This window comes from Acromyrmex echinatior, chromosome 11 (assembly GCF_024713525.1).
Source record: "Acromyrmex echinatior isolate Ae372 chromosome 11, ASM2471352v2, whole genome shotgun sequence".
Classification (NCBI taxonomy): Eukaryota; Metazoa; Arthropoda; class Insecta; order Hymenoptera; family Formicidae; genus Acromyrmex; species Acromyrmex echinatior.
Window position 1 is genome coordinate 7,188,993 of NC_141862.1, and position 23,947 is coordinate 7,212,939.

Below are 23,947 nucleotides of genomic sequence, written 5' to 3' on the forward strand. Positions count from 1 at the left end.
GTTAAATCGAACGCGAATGCGGAAATCGGAATGGTCGGTGTAACGCGAATTCAAAATACGCGTTGGTGTTTGATTGAGACGTCACTCAAACGTGTATGTTGACTGATAGCCCCATTAACACGTTGACGCACTATCTGTGTTTGCCGGCGCGCTCAGCGTCCGAGAGCGATCAAATCCGCGCAGCGATTTCCAAATATTTTATTACTTCCTTTATCATTTCATAGAGCGTGTCACGCTTTAAGTCATAGTAACGGAAATATATTTTGCTATCTATCGCAAATATCTGGGGACGAATTGAAAGATTTATATCACCGCACCGAGCGGTTCGACGCACAAGTGATGTATAAAAGACAAGTGCCTACTGCTTCTTCATAATAATTTTACGAAGAGAGTCCTCGCCTTCATGCCGAGTGACCCACGCAAAGACTTAGTGACGACGACAAAACTATAATTTTACTCGGCCTAGTAGAAGGGTCACGTTGACGACGACGACGACGACGACGACGACGACGACGACGACGACGACGACGACGACGACAACGACGACGAGGACGACCACATCTGAGTGGAATACCGACATCGGCAGGTATCTCGTAATCGACAACATAACCGGGGAAAAGTTCGGCGACAGTTCCTGACGAGTGTATCCGTCGTCGTGCTCGATCCATTAGTGTAATTGCAATTTATTTAGTAATTACTTTAATTAGTGAGCACCCACCCGTGCTTCAAGAGGTTCGCTGGAGTTGCATCAACGGGGAGAGAAACGGGGGCGGGACGGTGGAACACAGGATGAAGGAAGAGGGAGGGAGGGAGGGCAGCGGCGGTAGGTAGGGTACTAACGGAATTAATTAATGAATTAGCCTTAAGGGATAAAGCGTAAAAACAAGCGGAGAATTGGGTTGAGGCGGCGCAGACGAGCGCCCGATTAAAATAAGTGGACTAAGTAAGCGAGTAACTAGCTAAGTGACGACTAACTGCCGTAACGTCGGAAAAGAAGAGCAAGGCGGATTCTCCGTGAGAATTAATGGTACCCCACTCTCCCCCCCTCCCCACCCCTCCCACCCCGAAATCCTTTCTTATCCGAGTCGCTTTAATACAACCGGCCGGCCTGATGCAAATTAAACTACCTTCGGAAATCCTTTATCGCACTGCCACGCTTAAGAGAGACATTTGCGCGCAAATATTCCGGACTAACTCGATCGTTACTATAATCAACCCACGCGATTTTTTTCCAATAACTTTTAACTTCGAAAATGATTGCGTGGAAAGATAAACTCAGACATATGTATAATATAAGATAACGAAATTTGTTAGTCGAATTCGATTCGAGTGCTGATGTTTCTATATAAGAGATAATGATGGCCATGGTGTCTCGTTTTTTTTTTCAATCAATCCAAAAAATAATCCGTTTGAGTACCAATATTACTTTATAATAATCTTGAGAATTATCGTGTAATTTAATTACGTACTTGAATTTTGCACTATCAATGGTTTCTGCTCAGCTGTGAGATAATTTCTGTTTAGTAACTAACAACTTGACACTACCAAGGCTGCCTCGTTCTGTCGCCGCTGGAGGTTACCATGTTTTTTTTCTATAAACCTGGCTACAAATCAGTTTCACGTGACTCGCGCGGTCGGGCCGGCGACACACTCGTGCAGAAACAATGCCGCTAATGGAGAAAAATCGCCCAGGTGTGATAACGCGGTGCCTTCGTATCCGCTAATGTGCTACACGATGTGCTACAACTACCCGCGCAATTAAGCGAAGCATGTCGTCGGGACGTTGGAAAAAAAATAAACTGGTGTTGTCATTAAAGAATCTTTTTCTAGCTAAGCATAACTAAATGTGAAACAAAAAAGAAATATTGTATGCGTTAAATAATGTGACGGAGATATACGGCACAACGAGACCACGACTCGATTACACGACAACGCATATGAATTTCTAGCGAAAATTTCCGCGCTGTCAAGAAAGGCCATTGTATTGACGAACATCGTTCGATCCTACTTGGCTTTCTTCGGTGATTGATCTAACAACAAGTGCACAAAGCGATCCATCGGGATCTTCACGATTGACCTAATTTTCCACAAGATTAATTCGCGTGATTCACTTTCGGAATCGACTGTCTAGCCTCCTGGCACAGGAGCTTTATTTTTCTGCCCATCCTCCCCGTCAACGTGTAGATATGCGACGATCCATATAACCAGAGATACGTCGACGGGAGATTCGACGTGACCGAAAGATCTCTGCGATCCTTCGAATTGGAGGGAATCGAGAGACTGTGAAATTTTCATTCGTGCTGGCAGCAACGCCGGAATGTCGCCGCTGACCGCTCGCTGGGAATTCGCTCGTACTCCGGCCGCCTAATAACTCCAGTAGAAGAGGGATGCTTCTCTGCAGATACGACTGTAACAAGGAATAATTGAATTAGAAGAACAAATGGTCTCTTCCTTTCGCCTACAGATATTTTGTTAGTGTTTCCACGACGCTGCCACTCAAAAATATTATATAATCCCGCGTATTCTCGTCGTAGGAAATATAATGCATTTTTTATACTCGCTCCTCAGATTATTTTCAATCAACCATTACGATTGCGCGCTGCGCTCTCATAAAAAACTAGAGAGAGAGAGGGGAGAGAGAGAGGGAGAGAGAGAGAGAGAGAGAGAAAGATACGACATTTAATTAATACGCGGGACACACGTAAATTTTATTCCGTCGAGGGTCGAAGCGCAAAAACGAAACGCGGGGGAGTGGAGTTAATTAATTATTCCCTTATTACGCTACACCAGGACGAGGGAGCGCAAGAGAGTGCGCGGGGAGTGCGGGAAGAGAACGAGACTGCAGTCGTCTCATTTCTGACTACCTAGCGAAAATTTCGCTAAAGTGCTGCTCATGTGGAAATGACATAATTCGCGTGCGGCAAGGGCAATTGGCAGTAATTAAAGTGGGGCGGTGAGAGAGGGGTAGCCGGAGGGTAGCGGGGCATGAATGAAATTAAGGCGGGTAGCGAAGATGACCGTTTACATGGGTCCACGTCTGCTCGACTACGCTCTCTGTGCCGCGACAATAAAACGAATTTGCATACGGGACAACTCGCCCCCGGACGAATGTCCCGTGTCTGCGTCTCTCGAGCGGAACATTTTCCTCGGATGGACGAACGAAGTCATCGGCGCTCCCGAAAAAGCCATGTATTAAGAATTTATTAACCGCCATTCCAGTGAATCGCAGGTACCTCTACGTAAGTGCGTAAGGACAAAATTGTGCAGCCAAGAAAGCTATTGAAACGTTTTTATGTACGTCGTACTCGAATAAAAAAACAGAGATATCGTTCCTTCTTTATACTGAGATTCATGGTTGTCCACTTTATCTAATGTCCACTTGGGTTAAACGAGCTGCCTTTTGAGAAACTGGATAACCTACGTTCAGGATGAAATTTTCGCGCGACAGCAACGGCAATGTTCAGAACGTTTAAGAGATAAAACGGACAATGCCGAAATGTAAAAACATTCGCAAGGAAAACGAATGCTGAAGCGGAACACGTCGCAGTATTTTTGTGGTGAGCGGACGACGACTCGCGTTAGTGTGTGCGCGCGCGCGCGCGTTCGCTCGCTCACGCTATAGCGTATTTGCGAGATCCGCCGTGCTGATGGACATATAATGCGACGTGTGATTGTAGGCCCGCCAATCGCGGCCGATTGTGCCCCTGAAGGCCCGCTAACTATCTCAAACTAGCCCCATTCAAGCCTCGCGACCTCTCTCTATCCACCTCTATCTATCTATATCCATCTCTGTAGCCCGCCACCTCAGCCACTCTACCCCTTTCGCTCTCTCAACCCCGGGTCTCTTCCGACCATCCCTCCTGGTTGGTCTGTCTCCAAAGCGAACGCGACCGCGCGAGTCTACGCGCATCGTGTCTCCGCTTCTCCGGTTTCTCCGCGTTATATGCATACGCATACATATAATATACAAATACATGGATACACTTGTATATATATATATATATTTTATATATATATATATATATATATATATAATATAAGCCACACGCGTAGGGCGTACGTGGAAATTCCGAATCTATCAGCCGCCCAGACGAATGCAAATGGCATATGAAGCGCGCTTAATAAAGACTACGCAACTTGCGAATCACAATTTTCTTTGGGACGTGCTGCCCGTGACGATCACGCATGGACTTCGTGCGAAAAATTCCTGGCTCTTTCGTGCGAACGACGCGATTCATCGAGATATTAAATAAATGCATCATTTAGCAGTGGTTTTTCAACGAATTCGTGTCTTGAATATAGCAAATACACAATTTGATTGCCATTCTTTTTATTTTTTCGAGGATAAGTGTTTGCATATCCCATAGCGATTGAAAGGAACAATTATCTTTCGTGAACTTTGTCAGTGAATCAAGATAAAGTTTGACAGAAATTAAAATGATGAATAATCACAATAATGAGCATTTTATTATTTCTACTTATTCTGTAAAAAATACATATATAATAATTTGCATTGTCTATAGTCTATATTATTGCGATATATATGTGTATATGTGTATATATATATACTGACATATAAAAATATTATTTCATATTTTTTCTACGCACTTAACTCAATGTACATTAATATATAATTTAATATAAAAATAAACAATTCATTCAAGGCTAATGAAAGTTCAAGCAGTCGAAGGTGCTCAACAATACAATTAAAAAACTTTAATTACTTTTTATTGCATAAAATTTTCTTCATTTTTGAACGTTTCGGCTCTCTTTGGATTTATATGATTTTATACACACACACACACGCGCGCGCGCGCGCGCACACACACACACACACACACACATATATATATATTAGTTTCATTTCCTTTACTAATTTATATTTTTAATATATATATATATATATATATATATATATATATATATATATATATATATGTACAGGTAACAGTAAAGTTTAAATTAATGGCAGTAGTTATGGAAAATTATAATTTTACTTTTTGAGGATTTTTAATAAAATACCTATTTATATATTTCATATTTGACTTCCTAAGCCTCATGTAAAAGTCTGTATGTATGGGTTTATAGTTTCAGCAGGAGTATTATTAAAGATAGGCAAGTATGGGTTAATTCGATTAATAGAAATATGATCATTCAATGAAAATGAGTTAGGATATGTAATTTCGCTGAAGAGGACTCCAAAGAGAGCCGAAATGTTCAAAAATAAAGAAGATTTTGTATAATGGAAAGTAATTAAAGTTTTGTAATTATATCATTCAGCATCTGCTTTGACTCTCATTAGCCTTGAATTGATTATTTATTTTATTTTAAAGATTGTAAATCATTTTGAAATTTTTTATATATATAATATAATTACGTACATTAAATTCAATTGGTCCATTGTTCAAAATTGAAATATGTAATTTTGATAAACGAGGATCCATTTTATATATAAATTTTTATAAATACTTCGAAAAAAAGAAAAAATTAACTATTAATAAACTATCAATAAAATTAACTATCAATTAACTATCAATAAAAATCAATAATAAGTACTTTAAAATCTTCTAATTATCAGTTCAACATATCTCTTGGTTGATAGATATATTTGTAATGATATATTTGCGAAAACGTTTATTATCTATAGTACGTTATTATTAATTAGGTTGCGATTTTCGGCGAAGAGCCGTTAGTAAATTCGCTGATAATTGCAAATCAGTCGATACGGATACACATCCATCTATCTCTTGTGAACATTTTTGTTGTGGTAACCATCTGTAAATTAAGAATGATGTTTTTTTCGTTGTAATAAAAGTTATAGCAAAAGTTTCTAAACCAGTTGATTACCTATGTATCACTGGAGAGAGCAAATTCTTGTCGATCGATGAAGGATTTTGCGCACCTGTCATACAAGTAACAATCGCACCCACCACAAGTACCGCCAACGTGCCAATAGGAGCAATCCAGTGATAAGACAACCGATATAACGGGAAGACATTGTCTTCGCTGCACAATGTATGCGTTTGTTAATTAGAATCAAAATTAATTCAATACAAATTAAATAAAAGTTACTCACTTGTGCCATTCAAATTGCTTTAAGAAATTTTGGCTCACATTTCCCTCACACTGTGGCACTGGAAGTTTCTTTGGCACTATGAGACCAGAACCAATGGCCGCATTCGCACCAAAACTGACCCATCCAGACATAATGAATCCTGCAATAGTACCAACAAAGGCACCCTGCACGAAACAGATATACACGAAACAATTTTTTTATTATTAGAGTTTGTTTGGAAAATAATTTATCCATCTGAGAGTTGATCACATTTTAATTTATACCTTGGAATTTGCCCACGGAAACAAGATACCCAGAGTGAAGACGCCAAAGGAAGTTCCGGCAGCGATAGCTGCTAAACTACCCGTCACCTAAATTGCAATAATAAAAATTACAGCATTTTTAATTGCAGTAATAAAAATTATAGCATTTTAATGTTTTAATATAGATTACAATGAAACGATAACACTGAACACTCACAGATAGAACTCCACCTAATTTCTCGATCAAGAAAAGCAAGCATAGCGCTAACACACCAAACAGGACGACAAGGATTTTCACGAAAATCGAGGAACAACGATCGTTGGGCTTCATTTTAAAGCATCCTTTAATGAAGTCCTCTAGAATCACAACGGACGTCGAGTTGAAGCCTACTGATAATGAACTGTGAAAAAAGGACAATTTTCATTTACTCGTATCATATTTACTCGTGACAGATCAATAACTAAACATCATGAGCATCAAAATTGCTAATTTTTTCATTCGGTCAAATGGTTCACGTCAGCTAAATTAAACAAATACCTGAACTTTGTTTTTTTATTTAAATTGTAAGTATAGAGAAATTTGATAAAGATAATAAATTATTTTATCGATTTGACGCATAAAAAAATTGCCCAAATGAATATTATATTTTACTTAATTACATATATTTAAATAAAATATATTTAAATAAAAATAAACATAGAAAACATTTGAAGAAATAAAATACATACATATAGAAAATACATATGGAAAATCTATGTCATTGATATATATTTTTTATATGTATGTATTTTACTCCTTAAAATATTTTTTTATGTTACGACATGCAATATTATAAATAAAATTCTGTCGCCAATTCGGTTGCGAATTATCGTCTGAAGTGGGCTTAAGACAATAAAACTTAAATTCACAAACAAGTGAAATGCACAATAACGAATTTAACTGCATATCTTAACTTTGTAAGTCCTACATTTCGTTTATTTACAAATTATATCTTATCGCTCCGTAAATGTAACGTCTACTTAGCTGCCCCCCCCCTCTCCCCCCACTTAACCAAATCTTAATGAATAAATTATATAATAATGCGCTATTTATGCGTTCTTAAAAAAAAAAATTTGTGGTCTCAGTGTTTCGTTTAGCTCAAAAAATTTTTTTAGAGGCTAGCCCCCCTCCCCCCTCTCTCTCCACTAACAATCGCGAAAGCTACTCATATATAGACAATTTACTTGTATTTATATTAATTTGATTTGCGATACCTGAGTGCTGCGCCAAAAATTCCGGAAATAAAGAGGCCAGGTATCCCATGTAAATGATGAGCAATTTCCATGACATAAGCCGGCAACAATTGATCATCGGCCGTAATTAAGCCAGAAACTCTTGGATCACATTTCGGTGGTGACCACCAAGCGAGAAGGACTAGTCCACACCAACAGCATGTTGAAATAAACACCATTATGCTGATGGTAAATATCGCAATGGATCTGTAATTAGGATATGTAAAGATTTGCAACATTGACTATATTAATATAGACATATATATGAGTAATGTGTACACACACACACACACACACACACACACACACACACACACACACACACACACACAAAATGAATGTACGATTCATTCGGTATTCTTTTTCAGAGGAATTTTTCCGAATTGTTTACGTAATTTGCATAACAATCAAAAAAAATTATCTTTCATGAACTTTATCGGCAAACCAAGCAAAGTACGACAGAAAATAAAATGATGAATGATGAGCATTTCATTATTTCTATTTATTCTATTAAAAAATATACATATATATAATAATAATAATAATATTGTTTATAATATTGTGATATATTAACTTTTAATTGTAATAATGTTATGTTATAAATTGTATTATAAGATATAATACTATTATGAGATATATATAGAATATAAAACTAATTATATATAGAGAATAAAACATACATTTATATATAATATTTATGTATACGTATAACATAATAGCTATATTCGTTATTATCTCTTATCATTTTATAACAAAATTATTATGATTGAAAGTTGCTAAAATAATCGGTATACTCACATTTGAGATATCTTTGTACTTTTTAACGATATGTATCGCTGCACCATAGTTTGATTGACAGCGATATACGCGGTATTATATAACCAAGAACCAATTAGTACTGTCCAAAAGGTGTGTCTCGTATAGGGCGATGGATCAAAACTACACAATAAGTAAAAGAATACGAGTGAATATTTGGTATGTTTGCGCAATATAATTTTGATGACATTCTTTGAATTCTTACTTAAAAAATTCGATTCGCTTGGCATCGATAGCCCTATTCCAAATTTCAGACGCTCCCATTTGATATGTACCTAGAGAGGCAACTGTGATAACTGCTGCTATCATCACGCCGACTTGTAATGCATCTGTCCAAACCACTGCTCGAATACCACCCTAATAAAAGATCAAAAAATGAGTGCAGGGTAGAATAAAATATTTTATTTATATAAGACACTCTTGAATATCTCGTAAAAAGAACGATTTTACTTAATCCGCATGTATATCCATACTTATTTGCATCTGTAATTAATCAGTCTCTAAATATTTTCTTTCGTAACAATCATCAGAGTTGAAGTAAGTTAGAAATTTGATTATGCAACTTCCTCAATAACTTCCTGCCCCGATAAAAATATTCCTGCGACGGTATTATCTATTTCTGAAGAATGCGTTAGTGGCGAATGCTTTTTCGAGTGCATGCAATTGCGTACAGTCCACAGTATGCTCGCGCGTGCGCAGGCGGCATATAATAAACAAATTTGTAAAGAGCCACTCAACCACGATAAATTCTCATTAATACGAGATCCAACAAATTGCTCGGATAATTACAGGCGCGCGATCCCGCGATTAATCACTTCAGCGCCGGCTTTGTGATCCGCTGCTACGATAACATCCGCTCGACGTTCTCCGCGCCATTGTTTCCCCGCGCCATTGTCGGGCTTTCAGTTTCCGTCCATAAACATTTCCAGTACTAAGGCTCTCGCGTGAGATTCTTCGCGGCATTGTCCACTGAAAATTGTTTCCTACGGTAGACCGTGTCCGAGGAACTCCAGCCATCCCCGCGGGAATTTGGCGAACGAGCCTCCCCCGGAAAATTAGCTTAGGCTTCCGTTCTCTCGACCGCCACAACCGTTTTCATCCCCCCTGCGTATACTATTCTTGTTAACATTTAAGTACAATATGACAATCTTACGACGATCTTTTCATTTCAATTTTTCTTTTTATCTTAATTTACGAAGTGAAAAAGAGGAATAATTCGTTGATCAAAATTAATAAAAAAAAAAAAAATTAAGTGGCACGAAATCGCAACTTACCAGAACGGTGTAGAAAACACATACGACGCATACGATGCTTCCGATCAAGTGTATATCGATGCCGCTCACTGTAATGAATCATCGAAAGTATTAATGGAAGTAGGTTAAAATCTTAACGTGAATAATGTAGTGAATAATGTATATAAAATACCTTGATTCAATGCCAATGCAGGGACATAGACTACGATTGATTGATAAAGGAGCTGAAATTAATTGATTCTTATTCAGTTTAGTCTTTGAAATCGTCATGAAAACATAAAAAGGCCAGATACACACTTACCACGTCAAAAACAAAAATTGAAGAAATCAGAATCCTTACAGTGCGATTGAATCGAATTTCCAAATACTAAAAGAAGTGAATCGTGAAAATTGTGCCACATCGAGAGGAGATACTAAACGGAATTAAATGGAAAAAACTAACCTCATAAACAGAGTTAAGTTGTAAGGTACTAAAAACAGGAAGATATATAGTAGCTACCACGATACCGGAAAAAAGAATCGAGAAGATCGTGATCCAATATTGCGTGCCAAAGTTGTAAATCTCCGTCGGAGTACCCAAAATCGTCACGCCTGATATGAAACTACAGTTATGATAAATGAAATTAAATATTCTGAAGTTATGAAATTAATTATTCTGCATAACTAATCAATCAAGAATTACATGATAAATGAGATACGAATCATTTTTTACACGAAAAGGATGATTTTAATAAAGTATCTAAAAATTTAGCTAGATACAAATCTGAAAATAATTTTGTTAAACCATCAAAATAATTTTAAAGGAATCTCAAATACGATGAGTAATGCTACAAAAAGTTTGACATTTTAGCAATCAGTTTGAATGCTAAATCCTATAAAATTTTTTTGTAACAAGATTAATTTCAGATCTGTATCAAGCTAAAATTTTAAATACTTTATTTTGTACTTTTTTTTAGTAAGATCATTCTTTTCGAGTATGTAATATTAATCTTCAAAATTGACATTTTCTAAATCTGAACATTGTTATGTGAAAATATTAAAAGAGTCTTTATTCTGAATTAAGATGTGAAATTTACGATGGTGATAAAAGAAAATTGTTTAATTTTTTAACACTAACGAATTCTTTAATTCTTCTGTTATGTTTCAGAATGTTTTAAATTCTCATTTTTCATTCATTCCTTATTTCCTTTTTTTCTTTTAATAGTCTTAAATCGTGTAGAATGACGAACTAAGCTTACCTGGCGACGAGAGAAGCGGACACAGGAAAGAGTCCTAAGCTTCTTCCTCCAAGCAGGTAGTCCTGTGTGTTCGACTTTTGCGCTCTTCTGAAGTGCCATAAGCCAGCTGCGGCAGACACGAAGAGCATAAGTGCAAACACCAGCCAATCGATCCAATGAAAGTATCCTCTTTCCGATACAGCTATCATCTTTACTGAAATCAAAGAGCTAAATCTGTCCAATGCCTTCGAAATGATGCATTATACTTAACTAAATTCTTAAACATGCGTATACCGCAACATATAATTAATTATAAAATACAATTCTGCTATATTCTTAGCATATCTTAATCACCGTTGCTACATTAATTTACCATATATGAATAATTTATTATCCATTTACTTATTTTTATTCTATCTAAAAATTTTTATGTTTCAACTTCTTAATTCGTTTTTTGTAGTCTTTCTATTAATTAATTGCACTATTATTGACTTTTGTTAATCAGGCTGTTAATACTACTACTAATTTAAATCGCAAGTGTTCATTCAATAACAGATATTACAAAATCGACGGTATACATGAAACTTAATTAACCTTGTTGATTGTGACTGCTTGCAATGACAAAAATTTTCGCATATAATTATAATAATTATGTTAATTATTTTATGTTTAATGCAATACATGAACAAAAAAAAATATTTCAATCATTTTACTTTAGATTTGCATCAAATCACATATTGTGTTTCTTTTAGATCAGTGTGAAAAATTGTGAGTCATATCTCAAATTTCAAATCTTGGCGATATTCTTAATCTGCTGGTCCTACTGCAAGGACTATCCGACTGACGCCAGAAATATTGCGTCCAGTTTTTATTCATCTTGTATAAGTCCCGTTTTACTGTTCACCGTTTATCATTGTAGGCAGTGATTAAGTATCACGCGTTATAATAAAAATATATTAAGGATGTATGTCATCAATTGATCGCAAAGGATATTGCAAACATATCATTAATGTCCATCATCGTTAACGTTTCCCTGTTTGAGAAGCCACTGACCTGTGACTTCTTCGCACATGCTAGTAATTTGGTCTTGTTAACGTTGAATGACAATCGTAGCAGTGTTCTCAGTTCCACAGCTTGCGATGCCATCCCTCAAATCTCGTATTTCCGTTCTACATTAACGAGCGAGGTGAATTATAATTATTCGTATATTAGATTACGGTCTAATCAGAGGAAGATAATCTAATCAAAGGGATTTTCAATCACGACTAAAAAGAATTAATTCAAAAAAAAGGACTAAAAATATAAGTCGCTATATTATTAGAGTTCCTAGTTGTTTTATATACAGGATATTTTGTAAAGACTGTAACAATACTGCCCAATTTCTTCATTTCCAGATAAGTTGCTGATAACCTTAGGAGATCTCCATTGTATTTTGGGAGATAAAGAAATTGGACATTAGTGGTAAATTTCTGAGATTCATTTTAAGACGAAAATTTTAGTACCAAAATATCGAAGTCAATATAATCTTTAAAATTATAAATATTTAAAGTTAGTAAATTCATATTACCTTGAGCGTTCATAATATGTAAAGTGCTAAAAGTTCGTTGTCGCTTCTTATTAATATCGATATAAATATTATGCATACAGAAATAAAATGATGAATATTTATTATGTTAAAAAACTTTTTTCAACATTTTGATATTAAGATTTTCGTCTCAAAATGATCTTAGAAATCTCCTCTTAAGCGTTATTACAGAATATTCTGTTTTTGTGTGTGTGTGTGTGTGTGTCTCACATTCCTATTTTTATGTTCAATCATATTTTGAATGTTCTTATGATGTTATTAGAAAAAAGTATTTTTACTGGTTAGAGTTTATTTGGCAGTAGATATATTATTTCTAGTCACATGAAATTGAGTTCAAAGTTCTGTTATTTTCTGATCAATCAGGGTCAATTGCCGAGTCGCGAGCGTTAACAAGCAGAAAGTCCGTTGGTAAACCGATTGTAAGACCATATCGGTTTTCATTACCGTTCTCAGTATAATTTGCATTGCTAATTAATATTCAAATCACCAAGGCTATTCAAATGTTTGAAAAATTACTTGCATATTCGTCAATACCGCGAAATTTGAACGCTACGCTTCTAAAACTCTTCTGAAGATAAAATAGTATAAATCTCATAAACGATGATTTATATCGAAAGATCTTTGATGAAGAAAGCTACAATTGAACTATTCTCACGCATTATCGTTCTATATAAAGTCCAACAGTCAATCAACATCAAAGTAATGGAATTCGATGATATAGTCAATACATAAACGAAAGGACATTTAGAAGTTGGATCAAGGATTTCATCAAATTCGAAATTTTTCAATTCCGTTTTGATTGAAGTACTTCCTACTATCACGATTATTTACAGTATAACATATGCCGAATGAATGTAATTAGTCGCATCAACAGTGGATAATTCGCATTTACCGACCTTTATGACTACGCACGAAATAGTCGACAGACGATACATGCTTCTGTTATTAATAGTCATTTCTTATATTTAGTACACCTAATTACGTGATTCATCGAGACATTCGCGAAAATGTCTCGCAGCAAGAATTCGAATATAATGATACAGCGATGCACGGACTATCCTTAATCAGCGATCGGTAAGAGCTGCGTAATGTGTTTGTTCAATTTTCTGCTCTTGTCAGATTTTCCTTTTTCTGAATTTCCCTCGTTGATCTTCTTTTTGTATACATACAAACATAACTGATGGTTTTCCAGAATTGCGATCATAACTGAAGAAACTTAAAACATTCTTTCCTTTTCGGCAATCACGAAGAACGGAACAAATTTTATAACTGCTTTATCTCGAATATGCGTATGTACTTAAAGCGTCATATAACAAACAGTGGCTAAAATTCAATCATTCTATTTTTATTGATGATTTTCAAGTGAACTATATTTGCTTTTGCTCAAGCAGAATAACAAGTCATTATGATATTAAAATGATATTAAAATGATCCTAAAATGATCATTAAAAATCATTTTTCAATTATTTTCGAATCATTTTAATGTCATTTTAATGTCAATGATATCGTGACTTGCTGTTTTGTTTGAATGTAGCATATGTCTCACAAACTACTGATTTAATAATCTGGATTTATTTCGTGCATATTTGGAGAACTGGCTGATAAAAACCTTCGAATCAATCAAATCTAACCGATTTGGTAGCATAAAAAAAATTAAATCTATCCTGATATTCAACACTAAATATCATGGACACTGGAGGAATTAAAAAAAAAAACGATCTTGTTTACGTCTCTATCCTCATCTTGATTAAAAAAATTATATTATTTGACTTTTTGAAATTTGTATATTTGAAATTGTTGACGCACTACTAACCTTAGAAGCAAAAATTAAAACTCGAAACTATTTCATTCCAGTCCGATTCTAGATTTCTGTTGTACCGGGTACTGCTACACTGTGTGGCGGTGCTTTCAAACACCTCAATCCTTTCTCCTCCAAATGACAAACTGTGATTGCAGTGATTGCGTTTTTTTTTTTTTTTTTTAACAATATCAATACGTCCGTTCTATTTTTTCGTTCTCTCTTTTTTCGTCTCTTCCCTGCAAGTCCCAGATCTTTTTTTTATTAATTAACTCACAAATTACATCGTCAATATAATCGTGGCCTTCTCGGATGAATAGACTCAATGGTGGGAAAGAGTGTAAAAATTTGTAAATTACTTTTCGAAAATTTGCCGACTGAATATCCAATCTCACGCAATAGATTCCTGTCGGGAAGTTTTGACCGTTTGATTCCTTATGAGACACATGGCGCGAGATTTTACCGCGCGATGACGCCAAGAGTATGATAGTTCCTAGTATTTCCTGAACGACGGTGACATATGCTCTTCGCTATCCTTGCCTTCGAAGCGCGTGGATATCAGCCGGCTATCATGCACTGACAGACGTGATCGAAGTGGGACGCGTCCGTAAGCGACGACCGCGATCGACTGAGCCGCAGCTCGACAGTCTCGACACCGTAGCGACGTATTACGTCGCGATACACAAATCACGCGTACTTTCATTAAAAAAAGACACCATTGACGGTAGCACAGTCAGTGTGTACAGTCGAGACACGCAGCTTACAACGATTTAAGTGTTATCGATCAAGAGATAACTGACTGAGGAACTTTGCTTAGACCAATATTTGTAGTCGGCTTTTGCCTTAAAACTATCCAGGTGTAATATATCTTGAAATTCTAATTTGACTCCGTGATATCTTAAGACTGTACTTAAAACGGTTCTTAAATATAAGAACCAGTGAATACTGGCCTAAGGCCTAAAGCACGAGTCGCATTATACGTTAGAGATTGAGAATTAGAAAATCCAGTAAATCAGAACGAAACGGATTAAAATTAATTATTTGACTGGTCGAATTCTAAACTCTAATTCGCAATCTTTATGGCGTTTTAGATCGTAGCGGCTTTGAATTGATCCGAGTTAGATTAATGACGTCACATGCTCTACCCAATAGAGTATGCGATATCTCGTTAATCCAACCAAAATCAGTTTAAATCTTACGGTCAAGAACGCTTTTAGTCTCCACAATATATAGCGTAATATGGTTCTCCACATTTGCGGCCGTATTATGTCTATGACGTCATTGTGAGAAACCATTAAAAATTTTTTTCTTTTTATATTTCATATGTTAAAAGGTTAAATAGATTTTATAGATTAAAACATAAATTAGTTTTATGTATATACCATACGATGATATAGAGTAGTCAGTTATATTAAATATTTCTTCTTTTTACTATTCTATATTAATAAATATATGATTTAATATCTGCGTGTATCAACGTGTCCTATACTAACAGAAAAGATAATAATTGGTGAAAAGAAGGATTTTATCACATAAAGAAGTTCGAAATGTATGAATTATGTATCGTTAAAGGGCTACTTAAAATTGAATAGTATATCACTTATCTTTTGAAAACATCGGGAGCATGGAAAAATTGTTATCAAAGACAAATTCGAAAAATCTTGTTAAGTAAGATATTAAGATATTATGGGAATTAAGCAATAAAAGATTATATTATTGATACTAACACGTACAACATTGATAACATATATTCATTATTTAAAGAGTTGGAAACCAACGATTATTTTGTATCGGATTCCTCGTCGTTCGTCAATTGTTTGAAAATCTTGTACAAGTTATATATTGTTACTTAATAACAGTATAGTCCTTATTGCTTAATTACAAAGATATTAAATAAGATTAATATTTTAATCTTATTTAACAATTTTTTATCAAATAAAATGTAATAAAATTTATTTTTTTAATTACAATTTCTCTTATATTTCCGATATTTCTCCATATGTTACTCGTTTCCGCCTTAATTATAGCTCTTCTAGAATTTGTACATCTTTCGAAACTTCATGTTAACTAAAAAACAGTCAAAATTAATTTTTTTGCTATTTATTAGTATATATGAATCAAAATGAGAATCCTGATGGACAAAATTTTTACGAAAAAGTATAGAAAAACTACATAGATTAAGATTTTTTGTTTTTCATAGAAATTTGTAGAAAGTAAAGTATAAGTAACGTAAAGTGAGGTTCGTTTATCTTAGAAATTCTCAGTTTTTTGTAGATATTCATAATACACAAGATATGAAAATATGTTTCATAAAAACTTATAATATGGCGTCAGAAGACATATATACGAAAATGACAGAGGATTTCTTGATTTTTCAAACAAACACCCCTACTATACGTTCCATTACATCTATGAAAAATTAAAAATTTCTAAGATTTTGTCTCAATCTATATAGTTTTTCGTAAAAATTTTTCCGCCAAGGAGTCTTAGATATCTTCACTAGTTTAATTATTATTAAATATGCGTAGTGGTATGCAAAAAAATGAATTTGTTGTAGATTGCAAGAAGAAATTTTCTGATGTCAATTCAAAATGATTGCGTAAACAAAATCGAAACTGTAAGGATTGTTTTGTCGTCGAACAGTTTTGATGCTTAAATGCGAATCTGTAGAATAAAAAATGATAACCTCTCCGAATATGGCAAATGATAAATAATTCTCTCCTTGCAACATCGATATAATTTTTTTTTATAGCAAATCTCTTTAGCCATTTAAATATAAATTAAATGAATTATATCAATTAAGTTAGTTTCTTTTTACGTTATCTTCTGAATTTTAACTGCACTTTTAATGTTTTAACATGTTAATATCAATTTGAAAAAGAATTGCAATAATCATTTTGAATGAACATTTTCTTTATTAATATTATTATAAATGTACAATTACACTTAGTTCGATTCACGATATATCAATAAACGAACGTTATTCTTTCACTTTATTCCTTCTGTGAAATATAATGAAATATAATATTAAAATAATTGCATTGTAATTTGAATTTAAAGGCTAACAATTATGCTTAATTTGCAAACGAAATGTTTTACGCAACATACAACATCATCGAAATGGAATGTAATCTTTGATGTATAAAACTGCTACGTATAATCATACTGCAATTACCAAAGTTATTCGCGTAAGCTTTTCGTGTTTCATTTGTTCAATTACAAATAAGTTTTAGTTACAACCTTGTGAGCATTCTGTGTGAATTTTTGTATAAAATATGTCTATATAAATTTATATAAATTTATATAAATTTATATATAAATTTATATATAAATTTATATATAAATTTATATGTCTATATCTGTGTTCGAAACTTGCACTAAGTGCGAATATTGCACTGTGAAAAAAAGTAGAATCGTTATCTACAACATATATACACGCATTTTTTTTTCTCAAGCGATCAATATTTGTTTTAATATATTGATGAAATATTAAAATTGTCCATGAAATTTGTTCTGTGTCATTGACATATATATATATATATATATATATATATATATATATATATATAAAGACAATATGATTATTACAGAAATAATTATTAAGGAATATCGAACATGAGTAATACCTTTATCGACAATAAATAATGATCGCCAGAGTGCTGTTTCTTGTTCCACGAAGAAAAAGTTACTATACAGAGTAAACAATTAGGCGAGTAATGATCAGATGCATATATTTATATTTTCACATTATATTTTTATACAGAATATATGAATAGAGAAAACAAAATAAAGGAAAACATACGACATAAAATACCAAATACGCACGGAGATAAATAATTTATGTGTATTCACAGGTACATTATCGATTCTTAAATATAAAAATTGTCAGTTCTTAACGTGGAACAAGATCAGTAACAAAAGTTACATAGAAAGAACTTCAATGCAGTCTGTAATCGATAAAAGATAGTTCATCACAGTTTGTGTTGTCTTCCTTCGCCAAAGAGGCATAGGCAAGCTCTGTCGACTATATACGCGAAGACAAAGTCCGCGACTAGTATTTGAACCAGTGTCGTACGGAACTGCAACACGCAAATATTATAAATACATATGTGGCAAATAGATTCAACGGCAAATAAATTAATTTTAGTTATGTACTTGCGCGCAAAACTTACTTGGCTTGGAAAGTCTACAATCTCGAACTGCATCGCGAAATTCGGTAAGAATCCACAAGCTAGTAATAAAATAACGGCAAAATTGCCCACGAGACTGAACAAGAGAGTTCTATTTTGTGTTAAACTTTCCATGAATGGCTTGCCCTGATAGAACGTAATATAATTAGTGTTTGTCGTATAATGATACATTTTAATTGGATAATAAAATATAATGGACAACTTACTCGATAATTTATAGCAAAAGTAGAAACTTGAAAGCACATTGCGATTATGTATACAGTACTATTAATTAAATTTGCCTCAAACGGCTCTTCCTCAATACTGTCATTTCCGTCTAATGAATTCACTTCATTGGTAGTATTAAAGATGGTTGCCAATTTATCATCCCTGTAAAAGAAGTAATTTGAAGAACATAATGACGGTCAAATGATTCCGATTAATACAACTTACTTTGGAGATAAAATCGTAGCTTTTTTCACCAAATAAACGAGACAGATGAAATGTACAGTAAATTGCAATAATACAGTTGCAATGGTGTATAAATTAAAGATATTTGGTAGCGGTCTTTGCTGCGAAAGAGTTTTCAGCGGTTTTGATCGTGAGATAAAAAGGAAACATGCCGCCAGAAGGACGCCCTGCAAAGTCGCCTGCGCATCACTAAATTTGATTCCATCTAGATACAACACTGACTGGCTGTAGGCGAGTATGAGTGCATTCAGCGCCAGTATTTTGAACATCTGCAAGGTGGTGACCAGTGTGCAGCGTCCCTGCTTGATCACGTGACATACTGCAAGTATACAAATACTTGTATTTCCGAGGAATAAATAAATTCAATAATATCCTGTGATCCTTACTGCATTGAATGGATGACATTTTGCTAGTAAAAGGAGCCGCGATGGAAGCGTCGCCGAGTTTCACGATCACGGGTGGCTCTTGCACCTCGTTATCAATATCCTTCAAGAACTTCTGCAGCTTTGCACGAGACCCCGTCGATGTCATTCTCGAATTATTTCTTGGCCCATTGTTTATGGCCGACATCAAATTATCGTTCTTTGGATCTTCTCGCTTTTCAGTAACCACAGACGGACTGGACAAAATTGCGACACCTATCAAGGAAAAAGAAAGAAAAACAAGTACATTCAAATTTTATCACACTCTTTTCGTCAACTTACCCACTTGTGCGTGTTTCAAAGCTCCGACATCATTCGTTCCGTCACCGCACATCAACGTCGTATAACCTAAAGATTGTAACGATATAATAATGAATTCTTTTTGCTTCGGTGCACATCGTGCAAATATTATGACGTGCGGCAAGAGTTTCCAAAGAAGTCCCCGTTCTTTTTCCTTCAGATACGATAAACCCTAGAAAAATTAATTATGCAATAACAAACGATCATTGTAAAAAAAATCGACATTTTTGTTCATTTACATACTTCACCCGTCACGCAAAGCGCATATTCTTTCCAGATCTCTTTTCGCGATTCAATATTTTTCATGCTTAGAGGGAGCTGCGTCTTTTTGTCTATGCTTTCCCACAACCATTCGCCATCATTTTTGGTTAGTATAAGTGTGCTAGGTTTCTTCGTGAAATGTAGCTCGCGGCTTACATGACAAGCCGTCAAAGGATTGTCACCCGTTATCATCACGACCTAAATAATTATATAAAACTCGTTTTTTTGGTAATTATGTAAAATTTTTTTTGAAACTTTTCTTTCAACATCTCAACAAAGCGTCATCTACATACCGAATGTGATGAATTGACGATTTCTTTAATAACAGCTTTCGAGTCAGATTTAAGAGGACAGCTGATGATGACAAATCCCGCAAATGTGAGATTATTCTCCAACTTTTCACGAGTTAATTCTCTTAACTCTTGAGAGGAGAAGCTACCAGTAAGTTTTCGATAGCCCAAAGCGAGAACTCTTGCACCGCGTCGTGAAAGAGACAAATAGATTGAATCGTAATTTTCTGGCACAGAAGATAACTGAAATGAAACAGATTATATCAATTACAACAAACACAAAAATCAATTAAAATTGTGGACAAATATTATTTTGCTCACCATATTCTTCAATGTTTCTGGCGCACCTTTTACCGTAGCTATGTAATGTATGTCTGAAGCTCCAGGAATATTATATCCAGCCACAACGCACATTCTTTTCAAAGCTGATGAAAAATGATATCTCTGTACAATCTTCAATGCGGAAGATTTGCCTTTTTTAGGAATTACAGAATCACCTAAATGAAACATTAGCATGAAGTAGCGTATTAATATGTTTGTATTGTATTTTATTTGCAAATTTATATCTACCTTTCGTGAGATTCCAATTGATAGCTTTGAGAGTTGCTTTTTCTAGTGGATCTCCAACGATACCATCGTCTAATTGAACAAGAGAATGACACGTGGCGAGTACTTGGATGCTCTCCAAAGGTGCATCTGATATTTGGACCACGTCTGGCTTACCGCTTAAAAAGTAAAAGATTAAAATCACCTTTTCTAATAGCGCAAAAGATTATTCGAAGACAATAAAACGGATAGTAGTTTCTTACTTCATCCCCGCGATACCTTCTACAACCAAATTATCACTAGTAAGTGTACCGGTCTTATCGAAACAACAAATATCAACTTTGCCGGCAAATGGAATCCTGAACGGTTCCGTGCAGAATACACCTGCAAAGAGGCATAGCAATTTTCATGCGTAATTTTCATAGGAAAATTAAAGATGTATTACATATATTTCTTATTGAAATTATTTTTGACTCAAGTTCTTAAATCGCTATCAAACTTTTCGTATTACTTTAAAATGCAATAGAAAAATTTATAATTTTTTCATAATGTTTTACATCCTTAAGCTTTCGTAAAGTAAATCTATTTTACCTAATTTGGATAGAGCTACCAGAGACGTGTTTACAGCCAGAGATAATTCTATAGGTAACTCTGGTGGTACAACAGATGTCAAAATTAATGTACATTCCAAAAATAATTTATATTTGTTCCTTGTAGGATCCTCGCTGCCTAAAATCGAAATTTGTATATGTAAATATTTATCATAGTTCTCACTCTTATATGTAATTGAATTACCTTTGATCCAAACATATGCGGCGGCAGCAATTGCAAAAATAAGTAAGAATAGAATGAAGCCGAAAGTTTCTAAATTATTGGCTGTAACGCGTTTAACGCCGAACAATATCGTTCTTAAAAGTTTTCCTTGTGACGTGGAAAAGCCGGTACGTAATACGTAAGCAATGCACCCATTATCGGTCGCTGTAATATCATGCATTAATGTTGTAAACAATAATAAAGTGAGTGAGAACGTTATAAATGAAAAATAAAATTTATTAATAATACCTCGAAGACCGGGAGTAGTTTTGCTAGGAGGTGTATGCTGTACAACTTTTGTACCACCGAAAAGCACGTGAAGTTTATCATCTCCTTCGATATCTATAATTCTATTTCCGTCAATATCTTCTATAGGTTCTTTCATTTGAGGTACAGATTCACCTAAACATTTCTCTCTTTCAGTTGCTATGATCAATGTCTGTTTAAACACATTACTAGCTTGTTTAAAGTACCTGTTAACATGCTTTCGTCAACCACGCAGGGGCCTCGCAAAAGCAACATATCGCATGGCACTAAATTATCATGTTGAGGCCTTGTAATAGAGACAATATCTCCAGGAACTAGTTGGTCTGTAAATGATGAGCGCCATCGTCTATTTCTATACACCTAAAAGAAAAAAAAATAAGCGTGAACGAAATTGCGTGGCCCGAAATAAGCAAATCGCAAGCAAACAGTATTCGTATTCATACCATTATCATGTAAGGTTTATTGCCCATTTTACGAATCTCGGCCATATTTCTTAATTGTTGTTGCACCAGTGTACACTCAAACATGATAAGCATGATCAATGTAAAGATACTATAATACCAATATTTATCTAAGCACCATAGTGCCACACAGAATACTTGAAATACGAAGAACGGAGCAATAGCGCGCTCTTTAAAGAGCTCCCAGAATTCTGGTACAACCATGTCCAATCTAGAGTAAAAAAAAAAAACAATATTTTCAGCGAGATAAAAGATGCCTTGCAAGGAATTGATGCAAGGAATTGTTCACACTATACTTGTTTTTCCCATATTTTTCCTCTGCTTTCTTAATTTCGTTTTGATCCAGATACCCTTTCCATTCAGAATAATGTTTCACGGAATGATTGATTGGGAACTGCAACCCTCTGAATGATCTTTTATCCGGGTCCCAGTAATATTTTGTCTTTTGAAAAATGAACCAAGGTTCCTGTTCATCCGTGTGATGTAATGAAATCAGCTCCGAGCTGCCGTTGTTTGGGGTGGGAACTACTTTAACTATCCTGGCTTTGTGTGGATCTTCCTCCTGAAATTTTATTTACGGAATAGAAGAAAGGAATATCGCAAAACAAAACGCTCAAGTGAGATTCCATGCTCAAGGCTCATCTTTCGCGATGTTCGAATGTACCGCCGAGATGTCACGTGACCGAATCTAGCAGACGACCGGGCGTTCAAATGGCTACCAAGTTATAGAACATATTGAGGCCACGAAGAGCCACGTGCCCGTTATTTGAGGCAAATTGAAGGATAATTGCCACTTACGGAGCTGCAGTTTATGAACGTATGGATGTGCACCGACCATTGACAGCATAAGCACAGAAAAATCTGCAGCACGCCGATCGCTGCGATGCCCACCAGGCCCGCGTCATAATATTCGTCAACGCCATAAACGAAGATCCAACAGTAGATCCACAAGGACTGTAGCATCACGAAGGGCAGGATGTAACCATTGAACATCCATTTTCGTGGATTGTGCAAGCTGACAGATTGCACGAGATCATCTACTCGTGAGGAGGTCGCCGCCATGATTACGCCGACAACGATTAACAAGTCGTCACAACGGGCAAGAAACGTTTTAGCGACCAACAAACTTTAAGCACCATTCACATCAGGAGATCCCCTTTAAACACACGATCCGTTCGGGCAATATAACGCGAGCTGGGTAATCGCGTTTCGCATATGCAGAGATTCCAAGAGAATGAACGAGCCGACTGTTGCCGCAGGGAGGGTTATGTTAAAAGTTGGAATGGATGAGAATGTGTCAGCAACTCTAATGCGGCAGATACAACTTAGCAGTCCTAACATGAGTATTTCTCAGTAGATAACACAGTCCTGTGCTAAATGCGAGCATGCACTTCAAGCGCCATCATGAGTATCACAAGCGCAACTCCAACCTAAAAATGAACATGGCTGTAAAACCGCTATATTTGAATGTTAATTTTCGTAGATTAAGCCAAATGAAGGAATTCATGTAGGCCGCTTTATCTTTCTGAATCATAAAAAATGATTCATTTTTATATTCTAGTCGTAATTCTGTCTGCAATAAACGCAAATGATTATTTAAATCCTTATATTATAATGTTTTAGCAGCAATTTTTATGTATCGTAAAAAAAATTGACTCTATAATATTCAAAATATTATAGAGATGGAG

At 35.1% G+C, this 23,947-nt stretch overlaps 2 protein-coding genes across 4 annotated transcripts; both read right to left on the minus strand.

The window, feature by feature from the left end:
- Positions 1–1,805: 1,805 nt before the first annotated feature.
- LOC105145857 (sodium-coupled monocarboxylate transporter 1) lies at positions 1,806–14,413 on the minus strand. Of its 3 annotated transcripts, none has more exons than XM_087410934.1 (15): positions 14,275–14,354; positions 11,930–12,045; positions 10,898–11,090; positions 10,102–10,261; positions 9,961–10,026; positions 9,832–9,883; positions 9,681–9,748; positions 8,612–8,763; positions 8,389–8,529; positions 7,573–7,797; positions 6,536–6,719; positions 6,340–6,426; positions 6,077–6,240; positions 5,848–6,006; positions 1,806–2,407 (listed from the first exon to the last, which is right to left on the minus strand). In XM_087410934.1, the coding sequence occupies exons 2-15, from the start codon at positions 11,946–11,948 to the stop codon at positions 2,365–2,367; spliced, it is 1,713 nt and encodes a 570-aa protein (XP_087267060.1). In that variant the 5' UTR covers positions 11,949–12,045; positions 14,275–14,354; the 3' UTR covers positions 1,806–2,364. The 3 variants fall into 3 exon arrangements, with proteins under 3 accessions (XP_087267060.1, XP_011054030.1, XP_011054031.1); XM_011055728.2 differs by lacking the exon at positions 1,806–2,407 and adding an exon at positions 4,449–5,775; XM_011055729.2 differs by lacking the exons at positions 1,806–2,407; positions 11,930–12,045 and adding an exon at positions 4,449–5,775 and having other exon boundaries at positions 14,275–14,413.
- Positions 14,414–17,973: 3,560 nt separating this feature from the next.
- Positions 17,974–23,558, minus strand: LOC105145858 (endoplasmic reticulum transmembrane helix translocase). Its single transcript, XM_011055730.2, has 18 exons — positions 23,058–23,558; positions 22,556–22,821; positions 22,242–22,470; positions 22,005–22,158; positions 21,781–21,933; positions 21,514–21,696; positions 21,310–21,447; positions 20,982–21,102; positions 20,743–20,897; positions 20,494–20,669; positions 20,176–20,415; positions 19,865–20,080; positions 19,604–19,793; positions 19,286–19,537; positions 18,882–19,218; positions 18,656–18,818; positions 18,432–18,575; positions 17,974–18,338 (listed from the first exon to the last, which is right to left on the minus strand). The coding sequence occupies exons 1-18, from the start codon at positions 23,319–23,321 to the stop codon at positions 18,231–18,233; spliced, it is 3,489 nt and encodes a 1,162-aa protein (XP_011054032.1). The 5' UTR covers positions 23,322–23,558; the 3' UTR covers positions 17,974–18,230.
- Between the last annotated feature and the right edge of the window lie 389 nt (positions 23,559–23,947).

Coding starts and splice junctions, on each gene's coding strand:
- LOC105145857 (XM_011055728.2), bottom strand. Junction 6,427..6,535: donor AATTAGGTGGAGTTCTATCT/GTGAGTGTTCAG, acceptor ATTGCAATTTAG/GTGACGGGTAGTTTAGCAGC. Junction 5,776..5,847: donor CTCTCTCCAGTGATACATAG/GTAATCAACTGG, acceptor CTTAATTTACAG/ATGGTTACCACAACAAAAAT.
- LOC105145858 (XM_011055730.2), bottom strand. CDS start 23,321: ATGGCGGCGACCTCCTCACGAGTAGATGATCTCGTGCAATCTGTCAGC. Junction 19,219..19,285: donor AATGTCATCCATTCAATGCA/GTAAGGATCACA, acceptor GTATACTTGCAG/TATGTCACGTGATCAAGCAG. Junction 18,339..18,431: donor TTGTAGACTTTCCAAGCCAA/GTAAGTTTTGCG, acceptor TGCGTGTTGCAG/TTCCGTACGACACTGGTTCA.